The 26,719-nt window shown below is 38.3% G+C and overlaps 1 protein-coding gene across 7 annotated transcripts in view; it reads right to left on the minus strand.

Moving 5' to 3' along the window:
- The window catches only part of RBMS1 (RNA binding motif single stranded interacting protein 1), a 153,397-nt gene that overhangs the window by 15,782 nt on the left and 110,896 nt on the right, over positions 1 to 26,719 (minus strand). For 6 of the 7 annotated variants that reach the window (XM_061451691.1, XM_061451700.1, XM_061451682.1 and 3 more), the window contains exons 4-9: positions 26,166 to 26,257; positions 12,786 to 12,943; positions 10,179 to 10,258; positions 1,768 to 1,883; positions 848 to 897; positions 659 to 752 (exon numbers count right to left, since the gene is read on the minus strand). In XM_061451691.1, the coding sequence (XP_061307675.1) occupies positions 659 to 752; positions 848 to 897; positions 1,768 to 1,883; positions 10,179 to 10,258; positions 12,786 to 12,943; positions 26,166 to 26,257 (590 nt within the window). The remainder of the gene's footprint in view (positions 1 to 658; positions 753 to 847; positions 898 to 1,767; positions 1,884 to 10,178; positions 10,259 to 12,785; positions 12,944 to 26,165; positions 26,258 to 26,719) is intronic. The other variant, XM_061451708.1, reaches the window with a different exon arrangement.

A 26,719-nucleotide genomic window follows, 5' to 3' on the forward strand; every position in this document is an offset into this window, starting at 1 on the left:
TGTGCATGGTTCATGTTTTAAATCACTGTTCAAAATAAAGTAACTTTTGGGTTAGAAATACTGTTCTATGCTATTAAATGCTTTAGTCCTAGTATAAAATCACTGAATTTGAATGCTAATGCAATTTGTGCTCTGAACTCTTTTTCAGATTTCCTTCTCTACTGTCTAGCAAATGTCTGCACCCTTTACTCATTACAACCACGTAATACATTATTGTTGGGCCTTTTTTTTGCACTGACAAAAACCTGGAGAAAAGTTCAAAAAGCATGGAGAAATATCTCTGAAAGAGAATTTAACTAAATCAAGGAGTTTTAAGTAAAGAATAATTACTTTAAAGATGGATTACTGACATTAAAGGAACTTGACCAAGAAAAAATGAAAAATCATGCATGAAAAGCAGAAGTGGCTACAAATATCTTGGCTATTGGCACAAGTCAGTGACTTTGTTTTGCGAAACACCATGTATCTCATTCTACTGCTGTGCTTCCTGAAACAAACACACAGTTTTTAAGGCGATTTTTATCATGCTGTTCAGCATAAAGAACCCCCTTCATCAAAATGAAGCATTACTGGAGAACTCATGAAACCAGATGTAGCAATTGATAAATAAACAGAAGCTCCAATGAACCATTTCAGCTACTAAGTTCCAAATACAAACCTGGTATGTGGAAACCGGAGAAGCGATATATGGCGTAATAGATGTCTGAGTGATCATTCTGTTTGCTGTAATACTGTAGGGTGATGGATAAAATCTAGAAAATTAAGAAATATTAATTAAATGCCAGTTCTGTGCATCTTTCATAATGCAGACTTTTTGTTTTCTTAAGTGTACCAGTATTTAACATACCCATTTTGTAAAGCAGCTGTGGTTGGATCATATGTGAGTGTCATTCCAGCCTTTAATAAAGAAAAGAAAAAGTGGAAAAAAAGAGTTGACAAAGTTAATTTTTATTGAAAGCTTCTCTCTTACTCTCTCTTTAGTTGCATTTTTTAATTGAAAATTTGTATTGAAATAGTTTATTACTATAAGTTAGGGAAAGGTCAACAGACAAAAGTAATTATACAGTGAAGATAGTCAGCAATATTGGCTATGAATAAAAGTTTCCAAGTTCCCAGCATGAGGAACAAAATGCAATCTATGAAATACCTGGCTAGGAGAAAATGTGTGCATTTGAGAGGCAGGGCATGAAGATGATTATGTGAGGGTGTTGCCTACAATATATTAACTAGAAGAATGAATGGGGAGTGCTGTTTTTCAGAAGACACATTTGAATTTTTCTGTCTCATATAAATGAGGTGTCTAGGCTTGCTAACCACAGTAAGCGTATGGAACTATTATCTTGAACATTAAAGATGAAAAGAGTTGTGATTAAAAAAAAAAATTACTGCTGGACTGCACTGGTATACTATTTTAATCTTATGAAAGTGATGTACATTTCAATGATGCATAAATCAAAGGACTGTTTACCACATGTAAATAAAGTTATGTCTCAGGTAGTTTTATTTGAGAAATATCTCCGCATATTCCTGACCAAGTTGAAGGAGATTTTATTGTTCACTTCAATTGGATAGGATTTAGTGTTTCACATTTTGCCTTTTTTCCTCTTAAGAAAAATACAGTATTTTATAAAGCTGCAAGCTGTCAGGTAAGAATTGCTTGCACATTTTTAATACACCACAGAGCCAAGCCAAGAAGTCTCAATGCCTATCATTTTCATAAGTATTCATTATTGTACACCCACACTAAAGCTTGAAGGGAGGACTTACAAGTCTCACCTCGCCTTCTCTGTGCCATGCTCTTCCATTCTGTATATATTTATTCTGATTCTGTCTCTTTTTCTGTCCTCCATCCGCAAACTTGCACAATAAAGGTTCTGCAGGAACTGAGAAGAAGGAGTATCAGTTGAAGCAGTGTTCCTACATAGACATTCAGTGCTTCAAATGAGGCATGGTTTTTAAGTTATATTCCCAATATGACAGTTAAATAACATGGACTCATACCACAGAATCAACTATTCTGCATAGCACAAAGACAGCTGCCACACACAAAGAGAGCATCTGGAATGCCTTATATCTTTGATTTAAAACTCCTGCTTTAAAACCTGTTGGAAAGAAACATGATCTATACATCCTGAGCATACAGCTGTTGGTCTGGGAATGAATGAGAACTACCACCTGAACTCAGAGCTTTGCCTCTTAGGAGGTACATCTAAGGAGGGTGGAGAATAAATCTTGCCAAAGGTCTTTAATATATTCTCCACCCCACCCCTTGGAGGTTTCAGTAAGGTCCCAAAACTTAAATTGCTCTGCTCATCTAGAATAGCCAAATGTATCTCCACATACTCTAACCAGCAGGGTGGAGCAGGCACCTTTATCTTCTGCCACCTTGCACTGAAAAAATGCCACAACTGTCCATTCCCTTTTTACCTCTGCTCTATAAAGAGCATGCAATAAACCAGAAATTCTTCAAGGCTTTTGTCCATACTGTCTCGAAATGCTATCTATCACCTTTTCTTTTTCGTAAGATAAGCCTGACAGTGATTTCAATTTATAACATCAAAATTAAAGAAAAAGAAAACTTTGCACAGTATTATCTCCCTGTTACTAGCTTAAACTGCAATAGTTTCTGACTACCTATAGCTGAAGCACAGCTCTGCTACATCACACCACACCCTCCCTAATAACAGGGTGGAAGCTCTGTTATGACTTGGATGTGAGTGCTACTCTGCCAGTAATTCCTGATGCATGAGCTGTCTAAGCTTCACCGTGACACTCCTCCAGTCATTCTCTGTTTGGAAACACCTTCATAAGACACAGCTGGATCTGAAAACATGTAAGCTCCCAAATGCAGAGTAAACACATGCGGTGGGAGGGCCACCCACAAAAGAAAACCCCCAAGAAAAAAATTAATATATCTGTATCGTGAAACAAAAAGAGCTGATGTGCTCTTCATTCTGCATGCACTTACAAGAGATGACTGAAAACCTCAGACTTGTAACCTGGCAAAGAGCTTGACTTTTACGATTTTGGCACAAAACCAGCACTAATGGCCAAGTCATCCCTGGCTCCAGATGGCATACCTGAAGCACTAGCTCTGGTTCTACTGGGGAAAAGGTACCATATCAATATGCTGACGCATAATTTGACATTACTTTATAGAAGCCAGATCCTAAAAACCTTGGTCATATCACACAGCATTTTAAACCACATACAATTCTGTTGAAGTAAGAGGAGATAATTTCAGATGTTAGTCAATAGGGGCAGAACTGTCATGGTCTGGTCTGAAATTGTTTTGACTCTCCATTTTACACAATGGAAAAAAACCCCATCCGTCAGAAAGGGAGAGCTGAGATCTAATACTGAAGTTAACTGCCTTAAATGAAAAAAGTCTTCCCCAAACTGAGCATCTCTGGCTACTTGTAAATTATTTCAAACCTACCAGCATTATGGGAAGCATGAGTGACTTCCAAAATACACACTATAAATTACTGGATGAAGTTAAAAGAAACTGACATGAGAATGGCTTATAAAGACGTCAGAAAACACCTAAAGGTTTCTAGCCCTGTGATTCTGTATTATAGCACTCACAGGTAGTAAATACTTCATTCAAAGTTGCATTATGCTTTCATGAAAAATCACTACAGTGAATTGGATAAAACTTTTCTTGAAAACATTATTTGTGCTTAAATTTCCCATCACTGTCTCAAGACAAAGGCAGTTGTTCTTAGAAGTCAGAGTAAACCTTTTCGAACAGTTAGAATAAAATGTTCACAGAAAAATATTTTAAGAATTTTTTTTTTGCTGAGTCAATAACTGAAACCAGCTAAATTTTAAATGTTGAAACATCTTCTATTGTCCTCTGTAAACACTCTCTTGATAAATTTAAAAAGGAAGAAAAAACGGAGTAAGAATTATCCACATGTATTGGATTTTGCATACGCAAAAACCTGCAGCAATGACAAAAATATTAAAAAGGCATTCATCTGTGATTTGCCTGGAGTTAGTGCTCCATCTTACTGAGAACAGATCTGATCATGGGAACCCCTGTTTTTCTTATCTTCCAGCTTCTCTTGGTCCTCACTATGTCCATAAATCAAGCCAAACGCAAGAGCTCCAACTCATGTTAAAAACCACAACCAATCAAACAACTTCCCTCCAAAAAAAACCCATGAAGACCGTCTATTTAATACAGCCAACTGCTGTGAAAAGGCTCTATAGAATTTGCCTTCCCTGATTCCAGTTCAAGATCTGAATGCTGATAGTAGGAACTGCTGCAACTAACTCCCAGTCTTTGGCTGCTCTTTGATACATGTGACCTGAGTACTACTGCGTTCATTGCTTTCAGAACACAATGACTGATGGTCATCAGAGGGAGGGTCGTGAGAAGGAGATAAACCTTCATGGGAGCCAAGTATGACCTGTTGATCTCCCTCTCACCGAAGAATGAGTGTAGCCCTTACTTTCTTCAAATTCAAATCTGAAATTTATTTCTTCAGCTTACCTTCCCTCCTATTTTTCAAATACGTGACATACTTTCTCTTGCACATGCAAACACGTATATAATAGATATATACACAAAAAACTCCAACAAGTCCTACAGACCAGCCAGCAATCTTTTCTGTGGTCCAGGAAGGAAGGGAGAGTCATTTTTATTGTTTAATTGTTGGGAAGTGTGCAGGCCTCAGCGATGAAGGGGATCATTAATCATTCAGTGACTTGTCTGTATGTGCAAGACAGAGAGGCATTGTATAAATATTCAGAGTTGCATTAACCACTAAAAGACTGCTGATGTAAAAGGCCACAACTTAGAGTGGACTTACTTCTAGCTAAGCTAAGCAGCTAAGACACCACATTTAGAATGACAACTCTACTGACAATGAAAAGCAACAGACACTCTCAATGATTTGTAGATTTCTGTTGAGGTGCTGTTATGGAGGCATTCTGTAACCATAAGCTTTCCTGCACTTTAACAGCAGGTCAGTGATTTAAAACCTGTCTTTGGAAAGTGCTGACCATCTCCTCCTGCTCCAAATCACCCTCTCCTAGGGTTTTTTTACAGAAGAAAGATGTGAATGAAGTATTTGTCCACAGAGTAAATACGTCTTGTCATACACACATGCACATGTGTAGATCAGAATTCAGTCTTTGTTCAGTGTCTACCCAAATATATACCAGGCAATCACAGAATCATAAGATGGTTAAGGTTGGAAAGGACCTTAAGATCATCTAGTTCCAACCCCTGCCACAGGCAGGGATAATGATACATATATACAAGAAAAAAAAAATTGATGTTTTTATGTTGGACTTTACATTTACACCCTTAGCTTTACATGACCAGTTTTACAAACATTTCAATAAACCCTGCTTTCAGATATTAAACAAATACAACAAAAGAGTCTTAAAATACTATTGTTTTAATAAGTTGGCAATTAAATAGCATCTTTTAGTGACTTTCATTTCTTATTTTCCAGTGACAAAGCATGTAAGTCTACTGAATTTTAACATTAAAACATTGCTTGAATACTAGAGCAAACCTGTACAGCTAGTACGCCTGTTGCCAGAAGCTGTGCAAAATGAAAGAGTTGTGCAACCTAAGATCGCAGTAGCTTTGTATGTTTGAAGAGAAACTAAATATATACTCTTTACCATTCTCATCTTCACTTAAATGCAGTGCTCAGGGCCACATTTCTGTAATAATTCACACAAAGTGTAATAATTTGTCACAGGAGCATATTTTTAGTGGGTTTATCCAACATTGCTTCTTAAAACTAAGCAGCAATTATGAACTATGAGAATTAGAGCAGTAAAAGCTTCTCATCTTCGATCTAATGTACAAAATTTTGGTTTCTCTGCCTTCAGTGTGACAATCAAGAGTAACACCAGCACTGTGACCTGTTGATACATTTTAGCAGTGGTTTTCAGTCTATGGTTCCCGGATTATTGCTAAAGGATCTGTGAAATGTACTGAGATATGAGTTTATGGTCAAGCAAATTAAATTCGCTATATAGAGATCTGCAGTGTTCTTTTTAAAGGTAAACAAATAGAGAACACTCAAAAATGACTGCCACAAAATAACTACTTCAAGGCTCCATTTTACTCCTCTCCTGCAGTAGGAACAGAATAATCTCAAGCAGTAGTATCCACCATACCCGCTGGCCCTCTTCCTAGCCTATACTCAAGAGAACAGGCAGAAGCAGGGCTCTCTCAGCTGTCTTCAAATACCCTCCTAAAAAAAAAAATAATAATCTGAGTGACCAATATCTTTACCGTAAGTGGGAAGAGTGGCTCACAGACAACCTATGCTTTTTGGGTCATCACCATAACCCACCATTCCTGAAGCAAAAATGGTATGAGCTGCTCATCAAAAATGCCCTCCACCTTAGACCCATTAAAACAAAATTATTCAGGTTATTTCTCAGAAAAAGAAGTATTAATTAACCCATAAAGCCTGTACAACAGGCATAAAACTTTTGTAGCTTTCAAGCTTCTGTATTTTTCATTTTAAATGCAACAAAACCAAACACACTCAGACTTACAAATACCTTAGGTATTCTACAGCACAACTGCTTCATGTAATCGTTTATATAATTATTCTCAGATATCATCATGCTGCTGTGATAGGGAGCAGATGCCTTTCATGATTTTGCCCAGCAAAATCATCATTATGGGACCAACACAAGATAAAAAGACAGTATCATCTTTAAGTATCACCTTTAGGGGAGGGAGGCTATTAATGCTGCTCTGCCCTCACTACTCATCTTCTGCCTCCCACCCCCTTATACTAGCCTACTCTGTTTCCTCCAATTCTTGTCATGAGCTTCACATTTCACAGAATAGTAAAGCTTTAAATATCACATTATTCACTGAAAATAATTCTTTAAAGAGAAAAGTAGAACTAAATGCAAATTATTTCAAGATTATAGCAATCATATAATAAACATACAGTTGAGAAAAGAATGAAACACAAAAAATCAAAGTCCTAAGAGAAATGGTCAGAAAGTCACAGTCCATAAAACAGAACAAACTATTACAGTAACTTAGATAATGGAAGTACAAACCCCAACCAGAACAAATAGTGGAACTAATACACCACTCCTAGGAGTTTTAAGATTACACCAACTTGCAGTGCATTTGAAATTGCTCTCTGAACTAACCTTCCTTCTTCCTCACTGAAGACAAAGGAGGACATATTAAATATTGACTGTATTTCATTAATCTTACTATAGAGCAGGGAAATAAAAAGCCTGAATAGCCTGTTCATCTGGGTTCAGCTTGCTCAGTATCATCAATGCCCAGTCACTCTCTCAATTCTACAGTCAACACTTTTGTGACCACCCCATGCTACCTCTGTTCTCTCAGATTCTCAGAGAGCTTTTCTGTTCCATCTTCTCATGCTCCAGGTTTCACCTATGCTTCCTATAACTGTGCTTAACCCCTTCTTCCATTTAAACCCAAACTTGATTAAAATAACAAAGCTACATTATGAAAGCTTGTTTTTGTTGAACAGATGTTCTTCCTCCCACACCTATCTCATTACAGGCCAGTCTCTCCTACCCTCCTCATCCTGATAGCAGTGTTTTTATAGCCAGCTCTCTTTGCTGATCTTAGCCAAGTTTCTAGGACACAATGTTTTAATTTAAACGTAGTTCCAGTTCTACGATTTTATTCTGCATTTATTTGAACTTGCTCCTCTACAACCCTGAAGGATGCTAATCTATTTCAAAACATTTTCCTAACCTTTGTCCAAGAGCTTTCCCACTATATCCACTTTTCTCTCTGCAGGTAGCCCAAGACCACAGATGCCCCATGACTGCCCTGCTTTCTGGCAAACTGCACCATATTATTATGCATAAGCGGCATCCTCTAAAAAGACTGCATTATTTGACATATGCTTGTGATGTGGTGAGGAACTACAGAAAGAATCTGAACTCCATAAAAGCCTTTCAAAGAAGCCATTCAACTTCACAGCACCAGCATGGAAAAGCAGAGTTGAGGCTGTACCCTATACAACAGAATTGATGGTCTTTAATAAGCAAGACTCTCAAAACACCCTTATGCACCTAATTATTTATTGCACTTTTTAGCACCATGGAGGTGTGACTCATCTCAACTGACTTTCAGACATTGAGAGTCAACTATTTCTGAGCAACTCATCTAGAAATTCTTTGTAACCACAAGGACAGCTGACAGCGAAGACACATCAGTCACTGGAGGTGTGTGCTGCTTTACCTATTCTAGAAAGAGAGCCTAGGTGAATACTTTGCCAAGTAAGCATTAGAAGTTAAAGTCCATGAGGTGGATTACATCTTCAGACTCCTCTTTAGTTTCCATTTTCTGACAATCACCAGTTCTGTACAAATTTATTGTCCCTAATTATTCAGACTTTACTGCTGAACTTTCCTCCACAATGCAGAAAGTGCACTTAGAATTCCATGCAGCAACTTATTTCTACCCCATTGAACCTGATTATATAAGGGTGCAACTCCAACTTCAGCAACAGCCCACCAGAGACAGCATGAGTAGCAACGACACGCTTGATAACGTGTTCATTGAGAGCACAATAATACAACTGAAAATAAAAATGTGCAAGCTAAAAAGCACTAATAGGGAGTTCTGATACAGTTCTTTTTACTGGTTCTGATTGAAAAGAAACCCCTATATGTTAATTTGAATTCTTAGTTTCTCTATGCCTCTTACTCGCATTTTAGGTCCAAAGCCATAGCAGCACTATAAAATTAATCACAGAGGGTGGATCAGAGCACAGTCAGAATTCAGAGAAAATGGTTCTATGATCTCTTTGCCCCTAAAGGGATTTTCCATCTCATAAAACACAGACTGCTAAATATACGAAACAGCAAAATAAATGTTACAGCCCCTATGTATAAAAGAGTTTCACCTAAAGAATCTCAGCAATCAATACCAATGCAAACGGTCTGCAAAAGCCAAGACGGGGAAGTCAAAACCCTGCATTAGATTAGTGTTGGTGAAGGGAGTGGTTTCCTGTGCTCTGCAGCAGCTTTCCATCCCCACTGCAGAACAGACTGCCTCGAACTGGAGTAATCTTTCAGGGATGAGGCATGTATGTAGTTTTACTAAACAAGCCACATTCTTGTCTGCCTGCCGAGGACTGCTCTCCTCCTTGGTGTCAGGGTCTGGCTGCAGAGAACATTTCACCAGCGGGATAAAGGCAGCTTCAGCAACCACATCAACAATGTAATTTGTAAAATTCCCACTTGGGATTCTCAATAAAATGGTTACCGAAAGCTGCCTGGAATGTCAGGCATGTATTCTTTTCTCCTTTATTGTCCTCTTTTCTTTCTGTTTTACTCTGCTGCTCTGAATTTCCTTCCCTCACTTTTAAATGTTTATAGAATACATTTTGTCTCTTAGAAACAATGCTGACAAAGCAAACAAACTGATGAGGAACTTAGTGTGACAAAAAAAATTGCACTGTGTACCTTCTCTGCATTTTGCCTTGCACAACATTTCCAGAAGTAGCATTCATTGACCTGCCCTTCAATCGTCCTGAAGAATCTCAAAGACTGTGTAAGACTTGAGAGTCACAGCTTCCCAAAGAATGAAAGTGCCTGGCCTTAAGTCACTGCTGCAGAATCTATGCTTTTTTAATCAAATCTTTTATTGAAAATTACTTCAAAAAATCAACAGATAGCAAAAGTAGTCCATTTTTTGCCTCTCAAAAAAACCCAAACCCAAGAAAATCCAAACAAAAAACCCCCACCAACCCAAAACAGACAAGCAAAACAAAATAAAACCCCAAAACAACCAACCAAACAAAACCCCACCAAACCTGTCCATGGATCATCAGCCAAATTCTGTTCTGATACACATACAACACACACTTGTTTCCTGACTTCAATGTAGGACGTAAAGCTGTGCATAGCTGGCTTAAGGCTTTCCAACCCTAACTATTCTATGATTCTATAAGGCACCTTAGCCACTTGTCTTTCTGCTAGGAGAGAACACTACTGGATTCCTATAAAAGGTTTATACGAGTGATATACTGTGTTACAAGTGAGCAAGCATTACAGTCATCCAACAAGACACAGTTTAATTTTAATAAGTCTGTTTCCGAATGAGAAGCCAGATAAACAATCAGGCTTCCACTCCACAAGCTGTAACCCATTCATACATCTTGTTAGAAATATATGCAACATACCAGAAACTCCTGCTGGTGTCTTTATGAATTTTCCATTAAAATGAGCAATCACTGCTTCACATTTTTCTGTTGACTCCATCCTAAGAAAATAAAGAATAATTTGCATAAATTAAACACTCATCCAGATTTCCATGTTTGTGATTTTTTAAAGCACATTTCTTGCTTTTTCTTGCTTCATTTTGTGGCTTGCTTTCCCATGTATGAGCAATAGAGAAGATGCCTTCTAAGAATACACAACTTCAGAGAGGGAGAACTAAACTCTATTAACATTTTAATGCACTCTGAGGCCCAAGTCAGTGCCAAACTGCCAATACAATACCTTTATTTACTTAGAAATTAGGCAAAACATGACTTAGACAGCTATAGTACAAATTATCTATGCTGTCTTGAAGGAAGCAAAGACTGATTCACAATCACCCACAGCTGAATCCTTAAGAGTCTATGATATATACAACAAACATTAATGCCACTTTTGCCAAGGATTCTGAAGTGTGTGCATGGTTTAAAAGTAATAAACACAAATATAAACATGCCTGACAGCATGACCCAAACTGCCTTTGCAGTTTTTACCTTATAGGTATCATTCCAACTAAATGATGTATCTGTCTCTTATTTAATTGTCTCCAAGTTACCTTCAAAATAGGTACCAGTAACAGAAAATGTGTGACAGCTACCAAGAATTCATCCAGGATCCTGAACAGGTTTGTGTGCTTATGTTGTGAAAACTAGACTTAGTAGGCTGGGTGGACTACTGGTGAGCTAGAGCTAATCTGGGAGTGGCTCCATAGGCTGCAGCTACATCCTTGCACTGCAGTGTAGACGTGTCAGTTCTAACTGCCAGCCTGGACTAAGTTGCAATAGATGACTGAGACACGCAAGTGTAACAAAGTTTATTTTAAAAGAAGAATATATTTTGCAGCTGTCTGCAAGATGATGCTTGGATAATACTGAACCGCTATTCCTTTCTATTTGTTCGTTAAGTTCTGTAATCCAGTTCCACAAATTAGGCCAATGACCTCAGCAGCAAAGCAGCAGTACTAAAAATTATGAAGTTTTGCACCATTTTAATTCTGATAGCCCTTCTGCACAGGCTGTCAAAAATACAGTCACAGACAGCAACCAAAATCATCAAAATGCCAGACTGAGCAAGAAGTTTTCCTCACGGTTTCAAAAATACCTTCTAGGGAATTTTCCCAAGTTTTGGATTGTTGGATCTGCATCAAACTTGTTTTTTTGGTTTTTTGGGGTTTTTTTTTTTGTCTTCCATGGAACAAACAATATAATTCAGCTTCAGACTCAAGCTTGGACTTGATAAAATACATTACTGCTTATTAACCTAATAAAATGCTCCCAAAGGCAAGAACTTAAAATCTTTACTTAATGACTACATGTTTCTTGGGACAATTTTAACTTGAACTAGTAGTTATCCAAAAATATTCCAATACCTAGCTTGCAGAAGGGGAGAAATTCTCATTAGCTATGACAGCAAATCCTCACTCTATAACTTATGTGCATAAATATGTGTACAAAAATAACCAAGTTTATACATATATATAAACCAATGCATAATACAGAACCTACTGAGAAAATACTATAATCACTTTTAAAGTCTTTAATACAAGTGAGGTTTTGGATACACACAAGTCTTTTGGACTTTGACACACAATTCTAAAACTCTTCTGGCTATATTAAAATAAAACCATTCTTAAAATACCACTGATTCAAGACAGTTAGTAAGCAAGTTTAGGGAGAAAAGACTCAATGCCCCTATATTTGATGATAGAAATACCCAAACTAAAGCCTCCAAATTTTGATTGTCATGCTATGCTTAAAGCAGGACTTAAAAAAAAAAAGAGAGAAAAATACTAGAAAGGCACAGAAAAGGCTCTGATCAAGAGACCCCAGAACAAATAACTGAGTTAACTAGAGAAAAAGTAAGCTCACACAGACAGAATATGTGGGAGGTATCTACTAATTTATAGAAAATATTTGTTCTTGTTGATTTGGGAGAGATATTTGACCGAGCTGGCAAATATTTTAAGGTGAGATTTACTGTAAGTGAACGAAAATATTTTCTTTCTCAGATGACAACATGTTAATGAGCCAGAAAATTCGAAGAGCTGACATTCAAAGGGCAATGGTGAGTTCATTTTCTCAGAGTAACTAATGAAGGGGAAAAAAAAAGGATGGGGGTGGGAGGAAAGGGGTTCCTCCTTACAGTCTCCTGTCTCAAATTCAAGCCTCAAAAGCCAGAACAGTCACAGAAGAAGTCTCTGTAAATCACTGCATAACTCTTACTTATTGGTTCAGGGATAGACCAGAAAAGAGAAGTACAGAGAAGAGAAGGAAGTAGTAGAGAATGAACTCTTAATTCTAGATAGTTGTCCATTAAGAGCAATAGATTCAGATTTCATCATCTAAGCAAGATGAGACACATCCATATTTGCCTTACCAAAGGAATAATTAACAAAACCCTGCTGGTATCTCCATCTAGATCTCACTTTTCTTTAAAAGACTGATAATTTTCAGTAATTTCTCCTATTCCTGTCTTTTCAATTAAAGAAAAAAGGAAGAAAGCTGCCAGCATGGCTAATGCCACTGAAATACCTTGCAAAGCCAACACCACGGCTTGTCCCACTCGAGTCCCGCAGTATCCTTGTAGAGATAACCTGCCCAAACGGTTTCAGCATGTTCTCAAGCTCCTGCTCATCCATTGAAAGCGGCAAATTGGAAATGTATAAATTAGTTGGGTCTTGTTCTTGTTGCTGAAAGAAAATTAAAGCAAACTGTTACTACTGCTGCCACTGGAAAGATATTTTGAATATAAGATATAACAACAATTACATATAACTACTACTGGTATAGATTTTTACTTCTCAGGCCCCTTTTTGAAAGGCTGTTCTTCCCTAGGATTAGTGACCTCCATCTTCAATCACTCTCTACAGCATTCCTGAGAAAGCTACCCTCCTCCTATTACTGCTGACAACAACATTTTTTAAGTGCAGATAAAGGTGAATAATTGACTAGTTTACAGTCCAGATTACAACTTCGTCTTTCAGATTTCCCCAAAAGGAAAAAAGACAAACAGGAATCAGCAGACAAAGCAAAACAAGAATGGTGGAAAGAGCTGAAAAATGCCAGAGCCAAATGAAAAAGAGAAAATATTGGAAACAATGCATCTAAGAGTATGTACATTGCCAAAATATTGCCACAAGAACAGACTGATACAGAAGTGAGTGGGACACTGTCATCTTCTCCCACATAATGTTTTTGAGTTTTTACCTAACTTTTACATTATGCATACAGACAAAAGTCTTCCAAAACCGTTCTACAGAAACAGACAAAATGACAGAGCAGGGCAGCCTTGAGATGAGCGATTAAGGAAGAGATAAAAGCAGTCATGTCTTTGCCATTCCCCTGATTTTAGGGTACCTACATTGTGTGATCTATGTATGCGCCATGAAATTCCATCTCAAAGAAACATTTTTGCTGAAAATTATCATTTCCAGTGTTGGTCTACAGATTTTCCAGCTGTGGTGATTAAGCATTTCTCCCATGCTACTAACTGTTGGCCATGCTATGTGATGAAACAGATTCTTAAGCTACACAGAACTATATGACTTGGCCCTGACAGTTGTGCAAAACATTGATGTCCTCATTGTGGCTCCCGGTACAGATCAGGATGCGTTATATGCAGAACTTTTTGGCATTAGGAGTGATACAATCTGAAACAAACACAATTTGGTCGTAACAGTCCTCATCATATTTCCATTCTGTACAAGAGGGGTAACTCACAAAGAAGTTCGAATCAAACCAGAAAACAAAAAATAAAGCCACAACACTTGCCTACTAGAATTAAAGCATTTATTAAATTGATTATAGCTGCACAGGTAACGCTACCTTGTTATACAGATTAGGTATCAATCTGTCCTTAAACTGTCCTTACATCAGCAATATCTCAGTGCCATTGGTGGCATATTGTATAATTTAGTAACTTGCTATCCTGGATACCACCTCTCAGTTGGGGTTGATTTTCCCTAGGAAAAAAGAAAGAAAAGGAGTTGGGGGCTAGGGGAGGGCAGGATTGCACCTTTTAGGCATAGAAATGAAATATTCTGTTCCAAAAACTAATGAAACTTAAAAATGGGGAAGCAAATTCTATGTTTATGGACCTTCACTATTTGCACTTTTACTCCGAGACTGAACTAGAAAGGGCTAATGTTCTGAAGTTTTCTGTAAAGGTTTTTGACGGAATTTCAGCATCAAAGGACCTATAAAAGGGAAACAAGCTCCCATTGCATCCTTCTGATCTGCTATGCCTAGCCACACTGAAATCCCACATACCTTAGAAAACACAAACTTTTCCAAGTGTCAAGTGTTGTCCTCATCAGTCCCTCTACAGTCCATCGCAAATGGCACTTGACTATCATGTATGTTTTTCCTTTTGGTATCTACTGGAAATATTCCTCCTCCCATAATAATACTGAATTTACACAGTACGCACAAAGGTTTGTGATTTAAATTATCTTACAGTATCTGACTTCTTTTTCAAGTTAGAAAAATCAGCAGAAAGACAAGAAAATGGATTCACTGCGAGGCCACAGCTGACATTAACACTTCTTGCTGGGAGTGTTCAACCATGAGTGAAAATCTATGTTACACACAATTCAAATTTCCTCAGGAAGGAATCTGAAATGAAGACAGCTTTCAAATTTTTGGAATTAGTTTGTTGCTTTGACTGTAGTAGCCAGTTTTGTTTTGCACCTTGAGATACGCAGGCTTACCTCCTACTTTAATGAGCACTATTAGCAAAAGCTTTATAAGGAGCTTTCGGCCATGGGTATTATAAAATTGCATTTGTAGCTATAGCATAATTATCTGAAACTCTAAGTAGTATTTGAAAGGAAAAAAAAATTCTTTACTTCTTCTTATAAGCTGTAAAATGCATTGCACACAAATACCTTAAAACTTCTCTAAATAACCTAAACCTACAAGCTGGGAAATCAGACCCCTTGCATATTTTAATCTAATTTGCTCATGTTTTTATTCTATAATAACAAAAGGTCTAAATTACGTTATAAAAATGTTCTCATTAAAAAGCCTAACAACATTGGGAGAGATAAAAAAAATGCCCCATTTTATTCACACTAATAAAAATGTAATTTACATGCAAGAAATAAATGCTTACATTCAGAAACACCTAATAGAGAAAGAAACTGTCAACTGCAGAATGTCAGAGCAATCTGTTTTATTTAGGTAACTGGGCAGATCACATTGCGCTTCTCTTGGGCTCCTATTCTAGCCTAGGGGGTTACCACACTCGCATTATGCAGGCATTGTATTCAGGATGAAAGATCATGAGTTTTCCTTTCCAAAAGGGACAGAAAGACCTATGACAATTCATGGTTAAAACATGAAGATCTTCTTCCATACATGCTGGGAAGCTTAATTCTTGTATCTACTTGGTACAATACTTGTACCTTAATTCATGCACCTAGCAAAGGAAACTTCATGCCATAAAAATCAAGTAACAGCACTGTGTGAGAAGGGAATGCTCTACTTTGAAAGATCATTGTCAACTTTACCACTAACCTACATTGCAAATCCCTTAGGAACGGGGCAGCGGGGGGGGAGACAGAAAGAAGTGCATCTGAGGAAATTGTTGTAAAGAAATTGCTTTCTCTGAACAGAAAGTATATTGTGATGGAAAAATCTGACTTGTGGCCCATTTAACAATACATATTTTGCATTAGCAACTACTGGGTTTTGAACAAGTGACTGGAAAGGACTTACTTTGCTTTCTGGTTCTTTCCTCTATGTCGCAGTCTATTACAGCCTGAATTCTACCAGGGATTCAGTTACTTCTGCTTTTGATCCTTCGACAGGACATACTGATCACAGTGGAAAAAGAGAAGCTTGAAAATACTTTTACATATATCCATAGCTGGAACCCGTAAGATGGCAGACATGGGAGAAGAGGAGCAAAAAAGCTGCCAGTGGATAAGGATGTCCAACTGAAATCCTTGAATATGAGTTGAAATTTCATTCATCTGCAATTCTCCCAGGACAAAGTAGTTGAAATGTCAACAATCACATTCCACAGTGCAACAGGGTTGTGTCTGCACTGCAGGAGCAAACCCACAGCCATCCTGGGGAGCAGCAGCAGTTCAGCTACAAGGACAAATCAGAGTCACAGAATATCTCAAGTTGGAAGGGACTCATATGGATCATCAACTCCAACTAGGTCAGGATAGATCAAATTAATCCACAATCCACTTCTTTGCTTTGCAGGGAAAAAGCCGAACAAACGAAACAAAACAAAAAAACCCTGCCATCTCTAAAAAGTTCATTTTGAAAATTTATATAGTTTGGCAGTGGAAAAATTATTAATGTGCCAAACACCTCCTGTCATTAATTACTTACATCACTGTGCAGCTTCTGTCATCACAAGACTACTAAACCTTAAAACAGCTATCTGGGTACATTCTGGGAGATCATAAGCAGCAAGCAACTTCCTTCCCCTTAGAACATGCTAGATTTCCAAGCCGAATTCCAAATGGCAACCACAACTAAGACTCCCCATGCATCTTTATCCTGTCTTACACAAAAGGCACCGTACAAACAGATGTTTGCTTTTATACAAGATTTTGGCATCGAAAATGGTTAAACAGTTAAAAATTCAGGAAGTTAGGAGAGAGACAAACTCTTTAACTTGTCCCCCCATCTCCCTGGCAAACAGCAGTTTAATACATTAAGTACTGTGACTTCCTTCCTTACCGAAACTTGCCTCACCATAGTTTAATTCACATGGTTATTTCAGTTCTGTTTCAGAAGAGAAAATAATTCCTTTGATAGCCAAGTTTCTAACTCTTAGTCTGGAATTCCACAAAAAAATGAAACTGGCAGAAATATCTGCAAACATGACTCAACTCAAACCTTACCTATCCACTGTAATTAAGTGCTTTCAAAGGTAGGGTTTTTCTCCTGGGCTTAAAATTCATGAAATCATAGAAACTGCTTTCATCTTATCAATCCTGTATCTCTTGAAAATGTCTGTACCAATTTAAGGGAATTATCAAAAAGAATTACTGGAGTCAATTCACAGCTTCCTACACCAGGGTAGCAAGCTAACATTAAAATAAAGACCACTGAACCATTGAGGGTTTGGTGGTTCTTTATTTTTAATTCGACATTATTTAGGATAATTGCTTATTTTGAGAGTCTTCATAAGTCACACAGGGTTTCCCCAGTTAACAGAACTTTCAGCAGTTCCTGAAAGTTGCTGAAAATGCTCAATATTTGCAGAATATGGGCAATGTCAGGGAATTCGTGGGCTACTGTAAGCATCCATTTTAGTGAGGAAGCTAGGAAGTCTTGGTTTTAGCAATTCTCATCAAGTTTCCATCACCTTTACCTATGCCTCTAGAATTCTAGCAGAACATAATAATATGAAGATGCAGAACAGTGCTCTTGCAGATTAATGCACCTCTTTCTAAAAAGCACTTACAACACTAACTTAATAAGCTGACAACAAGACACAGTACTTCTCATAAAAGGGATAGGAATAATCAAGTGCTAATATTCATTTCTGTAGAAAGAGGTTATCAGGAGTCTTAAATAATGCAAAATGTTCTACCATCATCTGAAAGAAATTAACAAAAACCTCCCTGTGCGTGTGGAACCGTTCCTAAACTGCAAGCAAGAAACTTGGCAAAATGATACGACATCTGTTTTCTCTTGCTCTGTGTAAGGTCAGAGTGAACACACAGCCATTCAGAAACATGTGACGAGGCACCGCTCACAGCATGGAAGATCCTGGCTGATAGGCATTAAATGCTTGTCTGCCTTCCTATAGAAACTACTTTAAAAATTACAATTGGCCAGTGTCTCCCTGAAATATGTCTGTTTTAGCCACAGTTTTAATACTGCCTGACCACAGACTGTTAACGAGACAATTCAAGGGAAAAATCACTGCCATAATCTTCACTTGTTCTCCAGGACTGCATAAACACATGCAAAACATGAATAAACTAAACATTTTAATTTATTTTCATAGGCACATCTGTATTCCAAAGAGGGATAAGAACTGTATGAAAAGGCATTTTTAATGACAATAAGCACCATGTTCAGATGCGCAATCAGACTATCACTGCAGTCACACATTCCCTTTTTAATCCTTGGTATTCTTGTTTTCCCTTCCTCAAAGGGTACCAAGGTGCTCCCTGGGAGTTCTACATGTTGATCACTGATGCCTGTGTTTTCCATAGGAAACTGAATGATGCCACCACACTTCGTAACAGGGCACTGGACCCTCATCTGAACAAGCCACAGCACTGCTTAGCAACTGAGGTAAGACTGTGGGTTGGAGCTGTGTACTCAAGAGAAGTGGTTGTTACCTGTCTTTTTTAATACACATGCAACTCCTGAAATGGTCATTTATCCTCCAGGTAAGCAAAATTTGGATTACTTTCCATTTATTTTATAGTGACTTTTAAGAGTTTTTACAAATAAAAAGAGGAAAATTGATTATTTTGTTAAAATTCTATTACAGTAGGTTTTAATTCTACTACCTACAGAAAGCCTTATAAACTAGGTGGAAAGAAAACTTTTCTTACAAGGCAACTGCTGAAAAGCACTTTTGAAATCTGCTTGTGTTAGCTCCTGTTTGCCTATCCTGTGTTCTTTGGCATTCAGAAGCCCAGCTGCAGAATAAAACAATTGCATTATGCCTACCTTCACTAGTTAAAGTGCACTAGCTACCATGGTAACCTAAACTTATTTTCTTATTTTACTCTGTAGGAATGAAAACTGGTACCTAGAAAGTTGCCACAGTGAAGACAAGTACAAAACACAATACATTATTAAAAGCCACGAAAGTTAGCTATTTCTCATTTTTGCTAACTCAAAATGATGTTCTTCATCAGTGGCATAAAGGATGACTGCCTTTGAAACATTATGTTTAATAGCTGTGGAAAAGTCTTGATTTCTGTTACTGAGATGAGGACAAGTGGCTAAGCAGCCTTTCCCTCCCCAGAAGCCCCCAGACGTGCTGTGCAACTCACACTTTACACTAAGGCATTCATCTTTTCCAAATATGCTTGGCAAAAGCATATGCTTATCTAAAGTAATCATAGAATATAAAAAGAATGCTCCTGCATTGAACTTAATTGGAAAGAAAGATCAAGCTACAAGCCCATGGAGAGTGCTTCACAGTTCTGCATTTGTAACCAATAGTAAAAAATACAAAGATTACAAATTCATGTCATCTCTAGGTTCTGGAGGATGAACAGAAACTTAGGCAATGGGCTAATGTTTATCACAGACTGAAAACCACCCTCACGTAATGAGTTTCAGAGTTTGATCTGTTACTTTCAGGGCCAAGAGACTACTCTCCACAACAGAAATTGTTTCTTAAGAATGGCAGAAGGGTCAATAACCATGGTATAACATACTGTGCGTTGTTATTGCAGCCATTCTTCTGACACAATTTGAATATGAGACAGTTCTGAAGATGGCCCTAATTTTTTGCACAAACCTAAAATACCTGAAAATAGTGTTTTGTTACTGTGAAAATTTGTGATTTCTTAAATTAGAGAATTAGTGATTTGTTACTGTGGGAACTGATACAATACAAGCAAAAGCATACTTAATTGTGTCAGTGGAAATAAAGACCTTAAGGAGGAGGAAATTGTAATATTATAAATCTGAAGCCCTGAGTCCTAAAAATGGGCAGCTGTGGGGAAATCTTTGCATAAACAATGAGTCTTCCCCTCAAAACACACATTAGTACACAGAACAGCATTCCTTGGCTCAAATTAATGAGTTTCATTGACCACAGAAATCTTCCATGTCCATATACTACTGTCATGGGTTCTATTATAAGTAGCATATATTTACTAAAGGTAAGCTTGTGCTTCTGTAAAGAAAAAAAAAATAGAAAAACACAAATTGGAAAAGAATGAATATCACTTTAGTTACAAATGATTCTAACAATCTTAAAGTTTTACATAGAGATGAACTAAAAATCTCATTGAGAGAGAACAGAGAAGACATGAAAGAGGGTAATGTCTTCAACAACTTAGTCTGGAGGATCAGGCTCATTGAGTCTTTATCAGTTGTGCTGACTTGCATGGTTAAAGCATTTTAAAGGGAGGACACTATACCAACTTTAAGGACACAGCTGATATACAGTTGTGAGAACACAGGAATGTACATTAATCCTTCTTGTGATGCCCAAAGTACATTACAAGCTCTTTGAAAATATGGTAACGCCATATGTAGAACAGTTTTAGTACAAGCCTTTCACTATTTATCTCAGAAATCTGTTACCCTATCACGAACTAGACAATATGGCTATGCAAATGTCACTGCCATGCCAGGAAGGAAGTTTAGCATTTGAACTCTGAGCTGCCACAGGCTGGTATTCTAGCTGGCTTGCATATCCCTACATTGCTGTCAGTACAACAGATATTCTCCATTTGACTTTATCTGGGCTGCAAACACAATCATTCTCCTCTTGGCTTCAGTCTGCTAGATAGAAATATTAGAAGAACTATATTTTTTATTAACTATTCTTATTCAGTAATTCATTTTACTTTTTATATTTACACATTAGTTTGCATTCAGAAGAACAAGAATAATATTCAACCTTTCATCTTAAAGGGTCACTTTTCAAATCACCTGAAACAGTTTCTTAAGTAACTACAGTTGAGCTCAGCTGAATACCATTTGATGAGGCAGAACTACACCTGAAAACTAAATGCCTTATGTTAAGTTCAAGGTCAAAAACACATAAGAATTTAAATGATGTCTCAGATGTCTATACCATTTAGACCTCACTATCTCCAAAACATCCCTTACAGATCCTCAGGTTTTTTTAAATCTTCATTCAAAATACCAATATGCAATAGATTTTTTTCTATGCATCTATCTTCCAACTACAACTTTTCTACTAAAGAAAATGGGCAGAGCTTTTCAATACTATTAATTAAGCTTATCTAAGAATGCACAGCTCTGCAAAATAGGAGCTTTTTAACCCATTACTACTGGTTTATAATCAAAGAACTTAATTACGTTAAAGAAATTTCAAGAAACTAAAATGAATGAAAATAAAAATTATACACTCACTAGTTACTTACTAGTTTAGAAATTACAACAGTCTTGAAAGACATGTATCTTCTCTTTCCGTACCTCATGTCTGTAGTAACATACAGGCTATTGGTTTTGTACTAGGTACTGAAGCAAGCTGGCTACCAATAGCTCACATCACCTCCTGATCCCTTCCTGCTGCCGCTTATACACTCTGACAAGACTGAACACTGGTAATAGTCAACTGGAAGGGAGAAGAAAGGCAACAGCCCAGTATTTCTAGTTTAAATTTCCATCCAAAAGCTATTCCCATGCCCTGGCAATGCAGTATCATCTTACGTAAGCTCTCCACAGCATTATCTGACCAACAGGAATTGTTGCAGGCGTTTCCCTTTCAGTGGGTACAGGAAGATACTGTTATACAGCACAGACCAAAACAGTTCAAGTTGTTTCATCTTAGTCAAGCACTCCCAATTCAGATCCAGAAAAAGGAGAATAACTGAAGACATAATGTCTCCTGAGCAGTGGCAGTCATCTGACACTCTGTTCTTTCACTGACACCATCATCGTGACATCTCCTGAGGTGTCACCAGCAGTGATCCCCCTGGAACAGATTTAGCAGGATTTGGCCTGAAGGCACATCTCGGGCCCCAGACCCTCCTGACTGCTCAGCAATAGCAGAAACATAGTGGCTGAGACTAGATTTTTCTGGAGTCAGACCAACTTGAAACCAGACTGCCAAGTACAGCATGATCTTACACCACGGATAGGAAAAGCTCACACAGTAAAATATTTGAAGTTATCTCCACAAATGAAATAACAAAGATTTGAATAGGTATAATCTGAACCACTGCTACTAAACTAGGATTTATAAATGAACTTGCTGATCTAATTTTTAACTGACTAACCTACAGCTACAGAAAGACACTGCAAAAAGGGCTTTACAGCAGCCAGAGTCAGAACAAGGCTTCAGCAATAACATTTTCCTATCCCTTCAGTTGTTGCAGGTCAGGGACTACCACCACGTCTGGGAGGAGGGCAAGAATACCGAGGAGCCATGATGTTGGCTGAAACCCTGGGCATAGCATAACAACAACGCCTTCCCACAGACGAATCCTGCCAACAGGCATTTATTTCTCTTTGAGACTGAAGCAGTCATAGTGGTCAGTAAGGAAATGTGTCAGCCAGACATCTGAGATACTGTCCTCCCAATCCTTCTCTGTGATACTCAGGCTTAAGCTTGAGCAGTTTCACTGCAAGAAGACCACGCATGGCACAGGTGAGAACACATAAAAGGACAGATTATTAAATATAGAAGTTAGCTTCTGTTTGTGTAGTGTCTTGCATGTGAAAAGTCTAATTTGCTAATCTTGCCAAAACAACTGTAAGTGACTGACACTTCCCAGCTTGGAGCATCCAAGTGAAAACAGGATTTTTTGGACAAAAGCAGATCAGCACTGCCCAGGAGAAAAAAAAAAAAATAATTAAAATCCAATGGCTCAAAATAGACAAAAGGCAAAAAAAAAAAAAAAAAAAAATAGCTCTTAGTCACTTGTGTTGTGACCGTTTGTTGTGGTTCTGTCCATTGGGTTAGTTTGGGGTTGTTCTTTTTATTAACTCAAACACACTTCCAATGTTTAGAAGCAGAACAACAAGTTTCACTGGAATGCAAACTTTATAGTTACAGATTTCCCAAAGGTCACCAGGCCTGATACACTGTAAGAAAAATCAACCAAAACTGTCAGGTATTATGGTGCACATTTTTTCATTAATGCTGACAGAAAGAAATATTAACTATATTGCAACAACACACATACACAGCTGTCCTGCTGGATTCAGCAGTAGCGGTCATTTTTCTCCTCCTTAGTAGCTGGTGCAGTGGTGTGTTTTTGACTGTTTTGACTGTATCAGCCTGGGAACAGCGCTGAAAACACTGATGTTTTTAGTTGCTGCTCAATAATGTTTACTCCGATCAAGGACTTTCTGAGCCTCATGCTCTGCCAGGAAGGAGGAGAAGCCAGGAGGAAGCAGAGACGGGACGCCTGACCCAAGGTAGCCAAAGAGGTATTCCATACCACAGCACATCATGCCCAGTATATAAACTGGGGGCAGTTACCCGGAAGGGTGGGATCACTGCTCAGGTCAAGGTGGGTATTGGTCAGTGGATGCTGATTGGTTGTATTCTCTTCCCTTGTTGTTTCCCTTATCATTATTATTATTGGTGGTGGCAGCAGTGATTTGTGTTATACCTTAGTTACTGGACTGTTCTTATCGCAACCCGTGGGAGTTACATTCTTTCAATTCTCCTCCTCATCCCTCTAGGAGCAGGGGGAGGAAGTGGAGGGGAGTGAACGAATTGGTGCGTGGTTCTGGGTTGCCGGCTGGGCTTAAACCACAGCAACAGCGTTCAACACTGTCCCGCATGACATCCTTATCTCTAAACTGGAGACATCAATTTCACAGATGGACCACTTGGTGGATAAAGAACTGGCTGGATGGTCGTACGCAAAGATTTGTGGTCAATGGCTCAATGTCCAACTGAAGACTGGAAACAAGTGGTATCCCTCAGGGGTCGGTGTTGGGACTGAGCCTGTTCAGCATCTTTGTCGGTGACATGGACAGTGGGATTGAGTGCACCCTCAGCAAGTTTGCTGATGACACCAAGCTGTGTGGTTCGGTTGATACGCTGGAGGGAAGGAATGCCATCCAGAGAGACCTCGACACGCTTGTGAGGTGGGCTGATGCCAACCTCATGAAGTTTAACCATGCCAACTGCAAGGTCCTACACCTGGGTAGGAGCAATCCCAGGCACAGCTACAGGCTGGGCAGAGAAGAGATTCAGAGCAGCCCTGCGGAGAAGGACTTGGAGGTGTTGGTTGATAAGAAAATGAACATGGGCCGGCTTCAGTGTGCGCTTGCAGCCCAGAAAGCCAACCGTATCCTGGGCTGCATCAAAAGGAGCACGACCAGCAGGTCAAAGGAGGTCATCCTGCCCCTCTGCTCTTCTCTTGTGAGACCTCACCTGGAGTATTGTGTGCAGTTCTGGTGTCCTCAACATAAAAAGGACATGGAACTGTTGGAACAAGTCCAGAGGAGGGCCACGAGGATGATCAGGGGACTGGAGCACCTCCTGTATGAAGACAGGCTGAGAAAGTTGGGGCTGTTCAGCCTGGAGAAGAGAAGGCTGCGTGGAGACTTCATAGCAGCCTTCCAGTACCTGAAGGGGGCCTACAACGATGCTGGAGAGGGACTCTTCATTAGGTACTGTAGTGATAGGACAAGGGATAACAGGTTCAGACTTAAACAGGGGGGAAGTTCAGGTTAGATATAAGGAAGAAGCTCTTCACTATGAGGGTGAGGAGGCACTGAAACAGGTTGCCCAAAGAAGCGGTAAATGCTCTATCCCTGGCAGTGCTCAAGGCCAGATTGGACAAAGCCTTGGGCGACACGGTCTGGTGGGAGGTGGCCCTGCCCCATGGCAGGGGTGCTGGAACTAGTAGATCTTAAGGTCCTTTCCAACCCAAGCCATTCTATGATTCTATGTATATTGCAACTGTCAGAGGAAATGAGTCAGAAAAATATATTGTGGGAAAAAAATAAGAAACTATTAATCAGATTACTATGCCGAATTATTAGAGCTTCTCCATCTACTGACGACAATTAAATCAGACCTCAAAGTACATTAGCAAAATGAATTTACATGACTTCACATTGTCTTTTCTACCCTCCTACCTAGATATCTTACCCATAAGCTGGCAGACAGAGGCTTTGAAAAATCCAGTGTGTATTTTAAAGTGATCACCTAAAAACTAAAGATCAAAAGGTCTTTATTAACCATGCATAAAACCTTATAAGAAGAAGGAAAAAAGAGGAAAAAAAAAAAAACACCACCACACCAAATGTTTTCCAGTAAGCATATATGTTTGTGTCATGGCTGTAATGAAACATGCATTAAGTATGAAACATATGGTTTCCATTTTGTTGCCCTGGAATTCATCCAAAGACATTTTATGTTGTTAGCTTAACTGTTCTCCTCAGCTGAGAAGCTGTGGAAAAATCTCTCATCTGAAAAAAATCTATGCCTAATAGCTGACTATAAAAGATTTGCTAGATCTGCAGCAGACTACTTTATTAAAAAAAAAGCCTCCAAGATTACTAGTTAATTACTGGACTATTATTTTTTCTGATTAGAATATATTTTTCAAAGTAAAAGAAGAATTGCTTTAAGAAGTACCATGAATTACATGAACAGATTATGTTGGCAATATTTTCTTTATTTAATAAATTTGTAGCAGTGTTTATGGCACTCTACAGGAACCGGGCCATGTGACCTAACAAGAACGCATAACAAAATCATTACTAATGTATCATCTCCCTGATTTTATAGATTTGAGAAACATAGGCAGAAAAAACATTGCTCTGAAGATCACTTTCTGGTTAATAAGCTGATTCAGAGGCAGGGGTCAGTAAAAATGAGAGAAAAAGAAGAAAGATCATATTTCTCTATTTTTAATAATGCTTAGGTTTGCCCTGATGCAGAAATAGGTTGTCAAAGAGTTGGATAAGAATTTCAAGACACCTATCATGAACGGCCAGATTTAGATTTTACTCATGAAGGGAAAAGAAAGACTGAATACAAAGTCACAAGGTTAAATTTTGCCATGCTGTGCTTAAAAATTCATCCCCAAATTGAGAGGCTGATAACCTCAGTAACAACAAGCAGGCAGCATATAAAACCTTTCATACCCTTGGTGCTGTAAACTATTTGAGGTATTGACTTGCTTCAGGAATTAACATGTATTTAAACCATTAAGCCTGCAGTAAGAACGGTAGTTCTTAAAATTTATTGCTAATCTTTCTTTTGATGAAGCCAATGGAAAAAACAGTATTTTAACCCACCTTTGCCATCTGTGCTTGGACTCCACTAGCCTTTAAAGCGGAAACTGCCTTCTGAGCAGCTGCTGGGCTGTCAAAGTCAACAAAACCATAACCTGAAATATAAAGCATACTCATTAACAAGACAGCAACCAACTTATAACGAGTTCATATGCTACTAGCATAGTTAATACAATTTTCCTGTTGGGGAAGAGGGTCAATTTGAACTCCAAAGCTCTTCATGTAGTCCCCAAGAAGAAAACCAATCGTCTACTAAAGTCCTTCAACCTTGAACTGGTGGGGAGCTACCCCACTGGAACAAATCAATTTCCATGCCCAATCATTATCAGAATTTTGTCCAAATTGCCAACAAGTAGCATGGTGTTTTGTTTTATGTTACCTGGTATGTATCATCCAAGAGCAAATGTGACATCAGTTTATTTCATAGAGGTCAGAGTGAAGCATATTCTGTTAATTTTTCTAAACTAAATTCTTAGTCCCGTATGAAAATAAGTGACAATCCTCCAAGTTACATGTAATTTATTCAAGGCTGAGAGAAGATTTAGTTTAAAAGATGC

The sequence above is a fragment of the Pezoporus flaviventris genome, unplaced genomic scaffold (genome assembly GCF_033815535.1).
Source record: "Pezoporus flaviventris isolate CSIRO_AGI_PZ_B2104156 unplaced genomic scaffold, CSIRO_AGI_Pfla_v1 ptg000001l, whole genome shotgun sequence".
Classification (NCBI taxonomy): Eukaryota; Metazoa; Chordata; class Aves; order Psittaciformes; family Psittacidae; genus Pezoporus; species Pezoporus flaviventris.